Raw genomic sequence first — 16,284 nt, 5'->3', positions numbered from 1 at the left:
CCACTCCACAAACAGCATTACTACCTTCACTTATTATAATCAGATTGACTTTATTTCTGTCATATGTCCACAGAGGTTCTTATTGAGAATTAACAGAGGTTTAGTTCTTTCGTTCTCTCGTTCGTTTGACATTACCATGATGGAGATCAGTGTTTTAGTTGGGCTCTTGACCCTTGATATGTAAACATTAGTTTTTCTTTGGCTGCTGTAGCTGTGTTTTTATAATACATTTGTTTTTGGCAAAAAAGCTGTAAGAAAATGTTGTCAAATGATGTTAGCCAATTATTTATATTAAAAGTAAAATACAAGCACCATTATGGGGATCAGTGTTTGCTTTAGTTGGCCTCTTGACCCTTCTCTTTCTTATGTTAGATTTCCCCTGAAACATATAACGTTACAAAGCACATATAATGTTATAAATCAGGGCAATATATATATATATATATATATGTGTGTGTGTGTGTGTGTGTGTGTATGTGTATGTGTATGTTTTTTAGTAAAGGGAAACATATGTTCATGTTTAGTTATGTAGGACACATTTAGAAGAGTTTTTGTAAAGTTTTTGAATTTTGTGGTGAAGACCATTGACCATTTTTAACCATTGTGCTGAAGAGTGACACTTGTGCTTAGGCTGTGAAATTTAGCTTGATGAAGTTAATAGAGTGAACTTAAAAATATTGGAATAAAATACTTGAGCTAACCCATTTAAATTTAAATGCCCCAACTAAACTGGTTTATTTAAAATGAATAAATTAAAGATGAATTAAGTAGGGGTAATGAATTTTTTCATTGAGTGTTCTGTCATCAGTGTTGCCAAGTCTGTGGTTTTCCCTTCGGAATTGGGCTGCTCTTAAAACTCCTGGTGCTCCAGATCAGTGGTTCTCAACTCTGGTCCTGGAGTAGCCATCCCCATCAATGCACATTATGGATGTCTATCTTATCTGACACACACATGTGAAGTCTTGAGCTGTGTTTGAAATTGCCCCCTATACCCCAATTTACTATTCCCTACATTACTCCACTAATATAGTCCACTTGAAGAAGTGAATGAAAACGAGTGAATGAATTCAGACACTGAGTGTGCCGGAAGGGCTGCCGCTTTTGCCTAGTTTGTGCTTGCTGTTTAATAATCATTTGAAACTTAGCAAACTGGCAGCTTTAGTAGTAATGAAAAGATTTATCTTGAACTCTCTCATGGAAACTAGCATGTATAAACCTTAATTAAACAATTTAATAATTGATTAAAAAGGAATTTTTGTGTTATAACACAGTAGCCACATAGGAACAGCAGTTTGGAAAATGGATGGATGGATGGTTCACCTAAGGCACCATCTTCTGGCGAGATGTGGGAATTCATTTGGCGCTACCGTCACAGTGCATTATGGGTATTGAATAAGTGCATTTGATAATGTCCACTATGGTTTTGAACTCCACTACAAATAGCTGTTCCCTCAAATAGTACCTTATTTAAGGGTATTGGGTTGATTTCAGACACAGCCTTGGAGTTTGTATTAACAAGCTGATGATTTGAATCAGGTGTGTTTGCTTAGGGAGACATCTAAATTGTGCAGTGCTGGTGGTTTAGTGCAGGGTTGAAAACCACTGCTCCAAACAGCCAGTCTGTACCTAACACTATGGTTCTATTCTGGGCAAAAACTCCCTGCCCATCAGCCTGCCTTAACTGACACTAGTATTAGATTTTCTTTCATGCTAGATTCTGTGTAGCAAAACTCTTAAACATTTAATATTAAATTACACACTTCACTTTTTCAGTGAATTAAATTTAATTAAACACTTCACCTTTACAATGACCGTGTGGACTGTCAACTCCTTCCTACACTCAAAATCATGTCATCTAGTGGCCTTCAGACTAAACTCAAACACCTCACAGCTATGGCGGTGAATAACAAGAATAAACACTGATTTTGAACAGCTTCAGTTAAACTATAGGATGCATTTAGCAGACGTTTTTATCCAAAGCTAGAACAGGGAGGTATATAAGGAATAGTGACAGCACATAAAACTGCTGGAAGAGGTTAGCTTTCAGCTGTTTCTTGGATACTGACAGGGATTCGGCTGTCTGGATAGGATTAGGAAGATCCACCAAGACAAAATGTGCAGAATTGTGGTTCCCTCCAGGACCAGGGGTGAAAACCACTGCTCTAAACCCCTCATAGTCTAGATCAGGGGTGTCCAATCCTGCTCCTGGAGAGCCACTGTCATGAAGAGTTTAGCTCCAGTTTGCCTCAACACACCTGTCTGGAAGTTTCTAGTATGTTTTGATTAGCTGATTTAGGTGTATTTAATTGGGGTTGGAGTTAAATGCTGCAGGACAGTGGCCCTCCAGGAGCAGATTTATGCCCTGTAAAAAAAAAAATACACTTGCGGTCTATCTTGACCACTTGTCTACCTACATGACGTATCTCTTGTATTTGGCTCAAGTGTTCAAGTGGGCGTGAAGACTGCAAGTGTGTGTAGAATTTTTGATTACCCAATGGGACACACTTATAGTCTTGCAAAAAAATGCAAGCATTTACAGCTTTATTATTATTATTATTATTATTTTCAATACTTTGCATTTTAAAATACACTTTTAAATGTCTGTTCAGTGGTCGCTATGTAACTAACAGAAAGAATACACAATTAAAATTGTGGTGCTTCTTTAAGTGATAAAAATTAGTTGCAAATGATGTACAACATACATATAGCAGACTCAACTTTGCATCAATAACATGTGCAACATTTTAATTTTACTACCAATTATATGTAATATATGATTAATTTAACTTACAGTTGAATGTTTTCATTGACATCTTGCGATTTTGGGGCATGCGAGTTCCCAAAATGCATGATGGGATACCCTTAGCCTTGAATACTGCTCCGAAGTGGTATTCAAGATAGTGTGGGTTTAGTGTGCATTAAGGACACTGCACTTGGCCATTTTTATGACATGGGACAGTCTTGCGCACTTACTTCCTGTCGCGCTCTCAAGTGGCCAAGACCGCAAGTGTAGGTATTTGGACAGGGCATTGGACATCTCTGGTCTAGATAGTCACTGGCTTGTCGTTAGCTGGTAAACCATCTTGGTTTTACACATTGCAATTATTAAAAAGAAAGACTTGGTTTTATGTGTGTGATGATAAATATTATAGAGCCAGCTTTTTCTCAGGTGTGAACAATTTACTTTATTATTGCACAATGAAAATGGAGATGGCTTATTTATGATTATGAACTGCAGAGAAAATGCAGAATTTGATATTAAAGTTTGATTGAAAATCAATGCATTTTAATATGAATACAAAATAATACCAAAAGCATCATAGAAATCCTCCAAGATATGAAATTATAAATAATCTCAGCACTTTACACTTAAGCCACAGTTATGTTCTATACATTAATGTGCATTTTTAAGAGGATGAACAGACAGTCTGTGGGTTAACAAGGAATAAATCCTGTTTCGAATCTGTTTAGTTTTCAATGAGTAAATAATGGGATTCACGCAGGGTGTAATGAGGGACGAAAAAGACAAGCACACCAGACCTACATCGGGGTTCCAATAAATTCCAAAAAATGAAAGATTGAAGATAATAAAAATTGGAATGTAGAATATGGCCACTAACATGAGGTGTTCGGTGCATGTGGCCAGCGCCTTATAACGGCTCTGATTATTCTTCATTCTGAATACAGCGAGCAATATACCCATATAGGTCAAGAAGATAAAAGACAAAGGTACAACAATGAAGAGTATAGTTAAAGTAGTGCCAATATTCCACTGATGTGTTATATCATTACAAGCAAGTACTAAAATAGGAGCATAATCGCAAAAATAGCTTTGAAAGATCTTAAGAGAGCCACAAAATGAGAGGGTTGGGATGGATTCAATAGCATAGATTATTACAACAATACAAAATAACCAAAGTGCACCAACTATGCAAGCCATTCTGGTGTTTGTGTTTATAGACTCCTGTCTTAAAGGCAAGCAGATCGCAATGAATCTGTCATAAGAGAGAACGCATATGGAAAATGACTCGAGGGATACAAAAGTATAGTAAGTGAACATTTGCACAAGGCACAGTTTGAATGGCACAAAATTGTCTAGAACAAGGTAAGTCTTTATCATGCCAGGCACAAGAGAAGTGCTGAGAATAATATCAACTAAAGCCAGATTACCAACAGCTATGAACTTTGGGACATGCAGTCGGTGGTCATAGAAAATGATGGTGATCAGAAAGACATTGCATATGACTGTGATCACATAAAGCACAGTGAGGAACATGACATAGATATTATTGTAAGGCAGTGAACTTAAGCCAACAATGTAAAATCCTGCAGGCTGAATGATGGAGTTGTTGGGGGCAGAATTGCTGTTCTGCATGGCTGTCCTTCTTTTACGACCCAGCTTCCTTGCTTTCAGTGGACAAGAAACCAGATACCTATGAGAAACAGTCACAAACAGTCTGTGCTTTACAATTCACCTTCATCATCTGTGTTATTTGATGGCATAAGCTCTTAAAACATTTAACCAGAAATCTAACAATGAAAACGTTACATTGTCTTAATAATAAATATGCACACATGAAAAGGTGTTGTGGTGGTTTGTGGATAACAAGCAACAGTTTTTGCTTCTGCTTCACAGTTCTGGATTCTAAATGTAAACTTGAGAAGATTTTTGGGCAATATATTGCCCAATTTGTCCTCCAGAGGTGTCATTAAACAGGAAAGAACCTCCAGTATCTAAGAGTCTTGAGAGAAAAGACATTCATTAGTGTTTTTTTGCTTCACTAATGTGCGATTATTGATGGTTTAACTAATTGCCTTAAGTGTCACTAATTAGTCTGTTTGTTTTTGTGTTCATTTTTGTAACAACAATATAATCTCCCAGAGGGATAATGCAAAGACGGCAACTCCATAACACTCAAAGTGGGAAAATCATATAACAAAAACCTTAAATTGTAAGGGAAATGCTCTAAAAATAATTCATTTTATAATAATAAATAAAATAAGTAAAATATAATACAATTTTTATAAAATATAAGACAATTTTGCAAACATTACCAGACGTGCAAGTGATAGAGGAAGAGAGAAAAGAGAATGACTGTTTGATGAAGTGAACACAAGTTACACAGCTTGATTGACTGAGATGTTAAATTGACATCAGTCCTGAAACTTCTTTCTTTCTTTCTTTCTTTCTTTCTTTCTATTATAATTGCATTTCAGTCAGAACCACTTAAGTCAAAAAATTACCAGAGACAAACTTTTTAGTCAATTTTTTATTGGCATATTTTGCTGAAGTTACTTCTGGTGGTATGGCTCTGTTCTAAATTCCCCGTCCTTTTCATGAGCTCCATGAAAGCTAAGACCGGGAACAGCAGCAGCTTCTGGGGACAACCTCCCATTTTTTAACTGGGAGAGCAGCACAAAATCCCCCGTTGAGAACAGAGCATGCATCAATGACAACAGAATGACACTGATTAAGTTAAACACAAGTTTAAGGAGGAGCTAGGGAGGAGGTGGGTTGCAAGCAACGTGCAGTGGAAGCAGCCAAGCAAGCAGAGAGACGGAAGCTGCGTTTAAGTAATGCGTCTTATTTGAGAGTTGCCAACTGAGTCCATAGAAATCAGATCAGCTGATATGGATGGGGTTGGAATTTGACTACGAGGCCTGCCTGAACTAATGCAGAATGCTTGATTTCAGCCAGGACCACTTAAGTCAAAAAATTACCAGAGACAAACTTTTTAGTAAATTTTTTATTGGCATATTTTGCTGAAGTTACATTTGGCGGTATGGCTCTGTTCTAAATTCCCCGTTCTTATCATGAGCTCCATGAAAGCTAAGACCGGGAACAGCAGCAGCTTCTGGGGACAACCTCCCATTTTTTAACTGGGAGAGCAGCACAAAATCCCCCCCAAACAGACCATACCAGGCAATCCTCTCTGGCTCTTCCTGCTAAATCGAAGAGCCAGCAGAGGAACCAAAATGAGCGTTTCAGAAAGCTAATCGTACTGAATTTAAGAGCCAATCGATCTATGTGAATCTAGCATGAGGAATGTAGCAAAAGCTAATGATCGAAATAGTGTTTTTTTTTTTTTTTTTTAATTTTGCATCAATAGCATTTTGAGAAGCAAGTACACTAGTCACATGCGTGAGCGCTCTTCCCAAAGCGCACGTGAGAATTTTAAATCGAAAGCAGTGAATTTCATATTTTTTATATATAAGCCCACGGCATTCCAAACAATATAAATGATGCCTTCGTAGAGCATTTGTACGGAAAATAGGCCTACCGATGGGTGAGACCACAAACAGCAAGTGTAAACATCAAGCAAAGCAAACGTTTCTCACAACTCTCTCATACCCTGTGCAATGAATCCTGTGAATGTAATTTGTTTCAGCTTTTCCAAACTTCATGCCGGGGCATGGGCTTTCCCTCCTCCGTGGCAAATAATGTGTCCTGCTGACCAGCTTGTGGACGGCTCCTCAGGTAGCCCAACACAGATGACAGAGAATAAAAGCAGAGTTAGATTCAGAGATAAAAACGACTATCCCTTTCTTGTTCCTATCAGTTTTAGAGTGCTTTAGAAATATGAAGTGGTGCGAATAATTTGATACATCAGAAATTGTGAGGTCATGTGACAGATTAAAAGAATCTGTGCGTGTGGAAAACTCGCCACCTCTGAGAAAACCGTGAGCAAAAGGGAAAAGCTGATCAGTGACTTGAGGTTTCTCTCTTTAAAGCCCGTTAGCAGGAAACAAATAGATGGATTTTCTAGTACGCTGATGGTGGATGGATCCAGGCAGCGCAGATGACCATACTTTTGGTCGAAGGCAGTACAGCTATGGAGAAAGTGGCACAGAAGAACTGAAGTGGGACCAAGCAGTCATAAATTTTTTTAAATGTAGATTTCCAAAACCCCGCAGCGTGCAACCGACTGTCAGTCCTCACAGCAGTATGAACACTTAATTTCATGAATTACATATGGCCGTGAGAGCGTGCAAAGACTCCTCCACTCAATCTTAGCCCAAGCGGTCTAAGGAAGTGCGGCTGCATCAAGCTGTTAAAATTAGTGATGGGAAACCAAAGCTTTCTGAAGCGTTTGAGGCTTTCATCAAATTTTGCCAAAAAACGCTTCTTAACTCAAAGCTTTTATCACAATGAACTTACTAGCTGGACCTGAACTTACTTAAATGACAAAAACGTATTTTTTTAAGAGAAGGCAGACTGGGGAATGTTGCGACTGATGTCACTGTCATTACATGATAGGCTGAGAGGTGCTGCACGTGATTAAGTTAGCCATTATGCTTTCTCCAATGGTAAGAGATACAGACTCTCTCATCTCTCTATAATATACAATCTCTGGTTGAAATAATATCATTCTTATGTGACAGCAGTGAAGTCTACCAATACGGTGATGAATACGTCATTATCATAAATCGCTGTTCTTCCCATAGTTATGAAATTGTATATGCCCGGATATAATCGCTGAAATGCAGCTGCTCGCGTACTTCCTGTAATGAAGTTTAAATAATGTTTGTTAAATTCAGCTTAAATTGGGAAAACTCGCCATTGGCTGTTGTGTTGCTCGCATTTGTGAACATGATATTGCGGGGCGGAGCTATGTAATCAGTAGAGTCTCATAGCTCGTCCTGCTGGTAAGTCGCATCAATGATTGCTCCGTCTTAATAACTAAGTTTGGATCATTTTCAAGCCCACGTAGTTTCACGTTTGAAACTACACCAAAGTGTACCTTTTTTGTCTTTCAGCTCCTAGTTGTGTTAGTCGAGTCAAATATGTGTTATTTGTGATGATAGTGTGTTTATTGGCCTGCTTGTGAACTCCGAACTACTGTTTATTTAATTTAAGACTTCTCATGCAACATCGATGCGCTGTATTCTGATCAGCCTTTTGGTGCTGTTTGTCCCAGTCTTGTCTTGTCCCAGGCACAGTAAAGCAACTTTGAGTGACCATCCACCTGATCTCAGCCTGAATTATTCCATCCAACACACACAGTCACACATGGACCGTGACGAATAGAACTAGTGAACTATACTGTAGAACTAAATATCACAGCCTAGCTTATTCCAAGATTCATTGCGTGCCTGATTTTGTTAAAAGAAAATGTCAATTACACTTGAAATGTATGTAAGTATTGGGCTATACCTTACTCGAATATCTAATGATATAAATGTAAAACAAAAAAAAAACAAAAAAAACACTTGAAAACTTGAAATGTTGACTCATCCTACCAAGATGCTATTTTATAGATAGCTTATACTCTTTATTATTTATACAAACAAACCAAGGTGAACATATTTCAACAGGTTGTGAAACCTGTTTTGTTTTCAGACATTTTCTAAAAAGAGGAAGCTACAAGATCAACCAGGTTAAACAATCCCATTTCAATAGCTTAATTGCACTTTTCCAGATTCTTAAGAATCAGTATTTAAAAACAGCATTCTATAACAGACATGTCTACAACCTCTATATTGTAAACGTGATGTTAGAAAAATGAAAAATGAGCGATAATAAGCAATAATCTGCGTTTTCACGAGAAGCTTTCTGTATATAAGTGCGCTGAACGCTGACCGGAAACGCTCGAGCCGTAATAAGTAGAACGCGGAAGTAGTTGTGCAAGTAGTCCATTCCAATAGACTGAAGCGCTTGTTCAAGACACATTTAGTAAATCAAGTCAAAATAGTTTTTCTACATATTTCATGCATATGATTTATTTTTGTCTTAGCTAGCATGTGTTAGGGGTAAATGCTGTTTAGAGAGCCAGCAGTTTCGACCTTGGTGGGGTAGGTAAACCTGGCGCCAGCTTTGGAGACCAAGCAGCTTTTGATTCTCATCAGAGACATATCTACTTTAAGATACAGGGTAAAGACAGTTTTAAACAGTGCAGTTATTAAAAAGAAATACTTTATGTTAGAAACTTTAAGAAAATTTTATGTGTGACAAAAATACAGAATAAGGCTGCTGAGGAATTGAGTAACATGGACAATCAAAAGCCACAGTTTTAATCAGATGAACACTGCACTTTTTTCACACTTGTAAACATTTTGTGAATATAAAACATTATCATACTAACTATAATTTCTGTCCATTAAATTATTTATGAACTTCAAGAATTTGCATTATTTAAAGTAGCAAACAAAAACTGGCTGCTTACAGTATAGCAACCTTCACGATGAGAGAAAACATGGAGATGTGCTGTCTATGACTATTAGCCACTATTAATTAAGTTAATCAAGAAAATTCATTTTTACAAGTTACCTGTAGAGCAAATGTAGAATTGGAGATTTAAATCTGAAAAGCAATGCATTTTAAAACCAAATAATACATGAAGCATCACAGAAAGCCTCCAAAATAACATCAATAACATGAATAATCTCACTTGAATCACAATTATGTTTAAAACATTATTGTGTATTTTTTAAAGGATGAACAGACAGTCTGTGGGTTAACAAAGAATAAATCCTGCTTCGAACCTCTTTAGTTCCCTTTCATGGGAACATCGACGCTGCGTTGAATCGCATTGGGATCACCTCTGCGTGATTACGTCTTGAAGCACTCGTGAAATCGAACCAATAGTGTGACGGGACGTCAGAGCGGGTGACGTCACGGACCAGGAAACTATAAAGCACCCCTGAGAACAAAGAACGCCAGCTTCTGTGTCTTCAGCAGCGCTCTGTGTTTTCGTGTGTCTTATTTGGTGTTGTCTGTCCGCTATACATACAGAAAACGAATATCTCTTCGTCCGAGGACAAGAGCAGATTTTCGTTTCACCAAGCACTTATAATATAATATATATATATATATATATATATAAGTTAAGACACTTATTATGGCGACAAGCAAGCAGCAGTTTGTCAAGTGTGTTCCTCCCTGCCCTCGCTTCATCACGGGCGGGGATACACACGAGATGTGCGTTGCTTGCTTGGGAGTGGAGCATGCCCAGGCAGCTCTCGAGGGAGCTGTCTGCGTGCATTGTGAGAAGCTAACGCTCCGTATACTCCGTTCACGCCGGGCGTTCTTCGACAAAGAGAAAGAAGGCGCCGCGGCGAGTGTTCCCCAGGGATCGGGTCCCGCTGCTGCTGAGGCACAGCGACGGCTTCATTCCTGGGGTTCACAAATGGATCTGGTGGAGGGGTTAGAGACGGGCCCAGCCTTATCTCGGCCCTCACCTGCCAGATCCAGTGTCTCTCCCCTGGTTGTGGAAGCACGCGCTGCGGTTTCTTCCCCCAGGAGAGAGGCACCGGCGCTTCATCTATCCAGCTCTGAGGAGTTGGATGTGATGAGCGTCGAAGCTGGAGAGGAGGTCTCGCCATCCTCATCTCCAGCATATGAGGAGCTGTTGGAGGTTGTGACGCGGGCGGTGGCCAAATTAAATATCGACTGGCCAGCCGAAAGACCTGAAATGCGGCAAAAGAGCAAGTTAGATGAGCGCTTTTTGCCCGCCCGGTCACAGCCTCAGCGTCGGGGATTGCCGTTCTTCCCCGATCTCCACACCGAGGTGTCGAGATCGTGGCAGAAGCCGGCTCAATATAGAGTTTACAGCCCCCAAACATCTATATATTCTAACATCGTGGGGCTGAAACAGTATGGTTATGGGACGATGCCCCGGGTTGAAGAGACGCTCGCGGGCTATCTCTCGCCTGAGTCCGCGTCGTCCCTTAAATCCCCGACGCTGCCCACCAGGCCATTACGTACAACATCGGCCTTGGTGGGCAAAGCTTATGCCTCAGCAGGTCAGGCTGCAGCCTGCTTACACACAATGTCGATCCTGCAAGCCTACCAGGCCGACCTGCTGGGGGAAATTGACGAAAGCGGTGAGGCGAGTTTTGAGACCATCCAGGAACTGCGAAAGGCCACCGATTTAGCTCTCCGGGCCACCAAGGAGACGGCAAAAACAATCGGCCGTTCTATGGCAGCCCTGGTGGCCACGGAGAGGCACTTATGGCTAAATCTTTCTGACATTAGAGAAAGAGATAAAGGCGTGCTGCTAGATTCACCTCTGTCTCCCCTGGGCCTCTTCGGCGATTCTGTCACCTCGGTCGTCGAGAGGTTCCAGGAGGCCAAAAAACAGTCAGCGGCCTTTCAAAAGTTCCTCCCTCGCCGCTCTCTCCCTGCCGAGGCTGCTGAGCGGGAGCAGCCTCGGCCATCTACCAGCTCCTCATCTGCGCATAGAGCGCAGCAAAAACAAAGTGTCGCCACCCGTGCTCCCCCGCAAAGATCTTGGGGACCGGGGCGGGCGACGCAGTCGAAGCCTTCCAAGGGTAAGACAGATCTGCGGACTGTCATTATCTCTAGGAAGGCTTCGAAGAAGTCCTGACGCCAGGCGCACAGGACTTCTGAGGGCAGCCCCCTCCGAAGAGGGTCCTGTATTAAGATCTATAAAGTTAACCCCTCTTCGGTGCCCTCAAGGGGCCGTTCTGCCAACCCTGCCACCTTGTGTGCTTCAGGGCGCAGCGGTCCCCACCGACCCTCCGAGGAGGGTCGGCCAGCGTCTGATTCGGCTGTTCTCTGCCGGTGCGCCGCTTCAGGGCGCCGAATCAGATGCTCAAATAACACCAGAGGCCAGCCTCGAGAGGCTGGTTCCCTTAGTAGAATTTCTAGAAGAATGGAAACGTCTTCCCAATATTTTTCGATGGGTGCTGCTCACAATAGAAAAGGGTTACAAAATACAGTTCGGGTTTCGCCCGCCTCAGTTCAAAGGGGTCCTTCCTACAGTGGTGGGTCGCGAGCAGTCTCTGGTTATGGAACAAGAAGTTATGACACTCTTGCAAAAAGGAGCTATAGAAAGGGTTCCTCCTCCCAGCAAGCAGTCAGGGTTTTACAGCCGTTACTTCATCGTTCCGAAGAAGGATGGAGGGTTGCGTCCTATTCTAGATTTGCGCATGTTAAATCGTTCAGTGCAAAAGCTCAAGTTCAAGATGCTTACACTCAAACAGATCACTACACAGATCAGGTCCGAGGACTGGTTTGTGACAATAGATCTGAAAGACGCTTACTTTCATGTGTCAATCCATCCTTCGCATTGGAAGTTCCTCAGGTTTGCTTTCGGGGGCGAAGCTTACCAATACAAGGTTCTTCCGTTCGGCCTGTCTCTTTCACCCCGCACCTTCACGAAGTGCGTGGATGCAGCTCTGGCTCCCCTGAGACTCCAGGGCATCCGCGTACTAAATTATATCGACGATTGGTTGATTCTAGCTCAGTCAGAGCAACAAGCAGTTCAACATCGAGATGTAGTTCTGTCACAAATGAGAAGGTTAGGGCTGAGACTCAATGCCAAGAAGAGCGTACTTCTTCCAGCACAAACTTCCAATTATCTAGGAGTAGTCTGGGATTCCACCACGATGCAGGCACGTCTGTCTCCTGCTCGGGTGAATGCCATTCTCTCAGCCGTGAAAGGGGTGAAATTAGGCCAGTCACTCACTGTGAAACAGTTTCAGAGACTGTTGGGTCTGATGGCAGCTGCGTCCAGCGTGATACCTTTTGGCCTGCTGCACATGAGACCCCTACAGTGGTGGCTCAGGACCAAGGGGTTTTCTCCGAGGGGAAACCCTTTCCGCATGATCAAGGTCACGCGGCGATGCCTTCGTGCCTTAGTTATGTGGAAGAAGCCTTGGTTCTTGTCCCAGGGACCTGTGCTGGGAGCTCCTTGTCGTCGCGTAATGCTAACGACGGATGCGTCTCTCACGGGCTGGGGGGCGATCATGAGTGGTCGCTCGGCTCAGGGTCTTTGGGAGGACCATCATCGTTCCTGGCACATAAATCGGCTGGAAATGATGGCGGTATTTCGAGCACTCAAATACTTCCTCCCAGACCTTTGGGGCCACCATGTGTTAGTTCGCACAGACAACATGTCGGTGGTTTCCTACATCAACCATCAGGGGGGTCTGAGGTCTCGCCAGCTGTGCAAGTTATCCCATCAGATCCTCCTGTGGTCCCAGGGGAAGCTTCTCTCTTTGAGAGCAGCTTATATCCCAGGGCATCAAAATGTGGGGGCAGACATCCTGTCGAGACAGGGGCCGAGGCCCGGGGAGTGGAGACTCCACCCCGAGGTGGTGGAGCTCGTTTGGAAAAAATTCGGTCGTGCAGAAGTCGATCTGTTTGCCTCGAAAGAGACCTCTCATTGCCTGTTGTGGTATTCCCTGACCCATCCAGCCCCGCTGGGGTTGGATGCCATGGTACAGGCGTGGCCGAGGCTGCGTCTGTACGCATTTCCCCCGATTGCTCTGCTCCCAGGAGTTCTGGAGAGGGTTCGCCGGGACGGGGTCCGTCTCATATTAATAGCCCCGTTCTGGCCGACCCGGATATGGTTCTCGGATCTAGTGTCCCTATTAGAGAGCTCCCCCATGGAGATTCCAATCAGGCAGGATCTCCTGTCTCAGGCGGGCGGCACAATAATTCACCCCCGCCCGGAGTTGTGGAAACTGTGGGCTTGGCCTCTGAGGGGGCCGAGCTCATAGAATCCGGTCTCTCAACTGAGGTTGTGGAGACCATACTCCACTCCAGAGCTCCGTCCACGAGAAAACTTTATGCATATAAGTGGAAGCTGTTTGCTACTTGGTGTAGCCGATCTCAGGTGGACCCGTTCCACTCATCCATCAGTCATGTACTGCAATTTCTCCAAGAGAAATTCTCGGATGGCCTATCCCCTTCTACATTGAAGGTTTATATTGCAGCTATTTCCGCCTATCATGCACCTTTGGGGGGCATTTCTGTGGGAAAGAACCCCCTAGTCATACGTTTTCTCCGTGGTACCCAGAGGCTGAGGCCTGCTGTGCGTACAAGAACTCCGTCCTGGGACTTGGCTATTGTATTGGAAGGGTTGGCTGCGGCTCCCTTTGAACCTTTAGAGGAAGTATCTGAAAAGTTCCTCACTCTGAAAACTATATTTCTGTTGGCTATATCATCTCTCAAAAGAATTGGAGATCTACAAGCACTTTCTGTTGCTCCTTCATGCTTGGAATTTGCGCCTGGAATGGTCAAGGCTTTCCTGCATCATAGACCGGGGTATATACCCAAGGTCCCCACCAATGTCCCGGGGCCCATTGTTCTGCAGGCCTTTTGTCCTCCACCCTTTTCAGATGCGGATCAGGAGAAACTAAATCTGCTATGCCCGGTGAGGGCTTTAGACACTTATGTCCACAGAGCTGCCCTGTGGCGCAAGACCGATCAGTTGTTTGTCTGTTACGGGTCCCCTAAGAAAGGGGGCCCAGCGTCTAAGCAGAGAATGAGCAAGTGGGTGGTCGAGGCCATCTCTCTTGCCTATGAATCGTCCGGACAGCCTTCACCTTTGGCTGTCCGGGCACACTCCACCAGAGGTATTCAACGCGATACCAATGCGATTCAACGCAGCGTCGATGTTCCCATGAAAGGGAACGTCTCGGGTTACGTCTGTAACCCTGGTTCCCTGAATAGGGAACGAGACGCTGCGTTGCTCAGCCATACTCCCTGCGCACCTGTGAGCGTCTGCTTCATCCACATCAGAAGCTGGCGTTCTTTGTTCTCAGGGGTGCTTTATAGTTTCCTGGTCCGTGACATCACCCGCTCTGACGTCCCGTCACACTATTGGTTCGATTTCACGAGTGCTTCAAGACGTAATCACGCAGAGGTGATCCCAATGCGATTCAACGCAGCGTCTCGTTCCCTATTCAGGGAACCAGGGTTACAGACGTAACCCGAGACGTTTTCAATGAGTAAATTATGGGATTCACGCAGTAAATAAATAATAAATAAATAAGTTATCCCTAAAATCAGAGGGAAATGATGAATAACACTGATGTAGAAGCACCAATCCCTGGTTGTAAGCCTAAACTTGACATAAACTGTAAACTTGTCCTTCAAATCTGATTGGTTGATTGGAATATTCTTCCAATATCAAGATGTTGATCCAGGAACATGTTGCACTTTGTAAAAATCAGGATCTGTATCAGAGGGCTGCCATTTTCAGGTCTCTTTACAGATATTCGATTGGATTTAAGTCTGGAAGTGGATGGGCCGTTCACAGGACATTCACAGAGTTGCCATGCAGTACATCATTGTGCTTTACCGTTGGGTATGGTATACATATTTGACTTTAAAATATTATAAAATATAAGACAATCCTGCATGCTTCAGGAAATACCAGACGTGGAAGTGATGGAGAAAGACTGAGAAAAAAAAGAGACTGCATGACTGCACTTAGATGAAGTATGAACACAAGTTAAACAGCTTGATCGATCAGTTCTTTCTTTCTTTCTTTCAATCAATAATTACATTTAAAGATATCAAGTGGTTGCTGTCATTTTTGAGTAGTTTAAATTAAAATGAGACACCTGAAGGCCCTGTTTCATTTAAGAATCTTATTGTGCACGACTAAACATTGTTGCCACAGTAAAACACATCAGAGTAGACATCTGTCTCAATTTGGAGAGTAAAATAAACAATTTTCACAGTCCTTTATGTTTTTTTTTTTTATCTTCATAATCCATTTTTAATTGCATAAAGAAAACTATATAATTAGCTTTGATAGCACAAGCTAATCAGAATTCATTTAATCAATGCTTCCCCTGTACAAAGGATTTGAGCTATTGGATTGACCAAATGTCTTAATTCGAGGTGTTTCGAGGGGTCACAGCCTCTCCAGATTAGTGAATGTTTCCAGTCTGCCATTGGTCAGACAAGAAGTTAACAGAATGAACACTGTTTGGCCTTACAAATATAGTTTAGAACCAGTGTTGGGAGTAACGCATTATAAGTAACGTGAGTTACGTAACCAGACTACTTTTTTCAAGTACTAAAGTAATGCATTGCTTTTAAATTTACAAAATATCTGTTACTTTTTAAAATAAGTAACTCAAGTTACTTTGTTGTCCTATTTATTGACTGACAGCTCTCCTGTCCCCATGTTCAGAGGAATCGTGAGTAAATGCAGAGGTGTTGTGTGAGAACATGATGGTTATTGTAGTTCTAGACTAAATGTGAGCAGGCATTTACTCACCCTCGTGTCGTTCCAAACCCGTAAGACTTTCATTCATCTTCGGAACACAAATAAAGATCTTTTTGATGAAATCTGAGAGCTTTCTGTCCCTCCATAGAATGCTTCAATAATTTCATAAAGACTAATCTGTTTGAATTGAGCAGTTTAGTCCAAATTTTCTGAAGAGATTCGATCGCTTTATATGATGAACAGACTGAATTTAGGCTTTTATTCACATATAAACATTGATCAGTGAACATAAACAGAAGCCCAACCAAACCTGCTTGACCCGCTGAAACAAACCTCTTGCGGAAGCTCAAAC

The 16,284-nt window shown here is 42.3% G+C and overlaps 1 protein-coding gene across 1 annotated transcript; it reads right to left on the bottom strand.

Annotated features, from left to right (window-relative positions):
• Nucleotides 1-3,394: 3,394 nt before the first annotated feature.
• Nucleotides 3,395-9,368, bottom strand: LOC127520317 (olfactory receptor 1M1-like). Its single transcript, XM_051908304.1, has 2 exons — nucleotides 9,336-9,368; nucleotides 3,395-4,333 (listed from the first exon to the last, which is right to left on the bottom strand). Exons 1-2 carry the CDS (start codon nucleotides 9,366-9,368, stop codon nucleotides 3,395-3,397), a joined length of 972 nt encoding a protein of 323 aa, XP_051764264.1.
• Nucleotides 9,369-16,284: the final 6,916 nt, after the last annotated feature.

The sequence above is a fragment of the Ctenopharyngodon idella genome, chromosome 10, assembly GCF_019924925.1.
Source record: "Ctenopharyngodon idella isolate HZGC_01 chromosome 10, HZGC01, whole genome shotgun sequence".
In the NCBI taxonomy this organism is placed as follows: Eukaryota; Metazoa; Chordata; class Actinopteri; order Cypriniformes; family Xenocyprididae; genus Ctenopharyngodon; species Ctenopharyngodon idella.
Note: the sequence above shows the minus strand (reverse complement) of the source record. Positions and strands in the feature narration are given on the sequence as shown.

Excerpts from the sequence above, each read along its gene's own strand:
- LOC127520317 (XM_051908304.1), bottom strand. The coding sequence starts at position 9,368 with ATGTTATTTTGGAGGCTTTCTGTGATGCTTCAT. Across the intron at positions 4,334-9,335 it reads GGCTTTCTGTGATGCTTCAT|CCTGCAGGATTTTACATTGT; the intron begins GTATTATTTGGT and ends TCCATCATTCAG.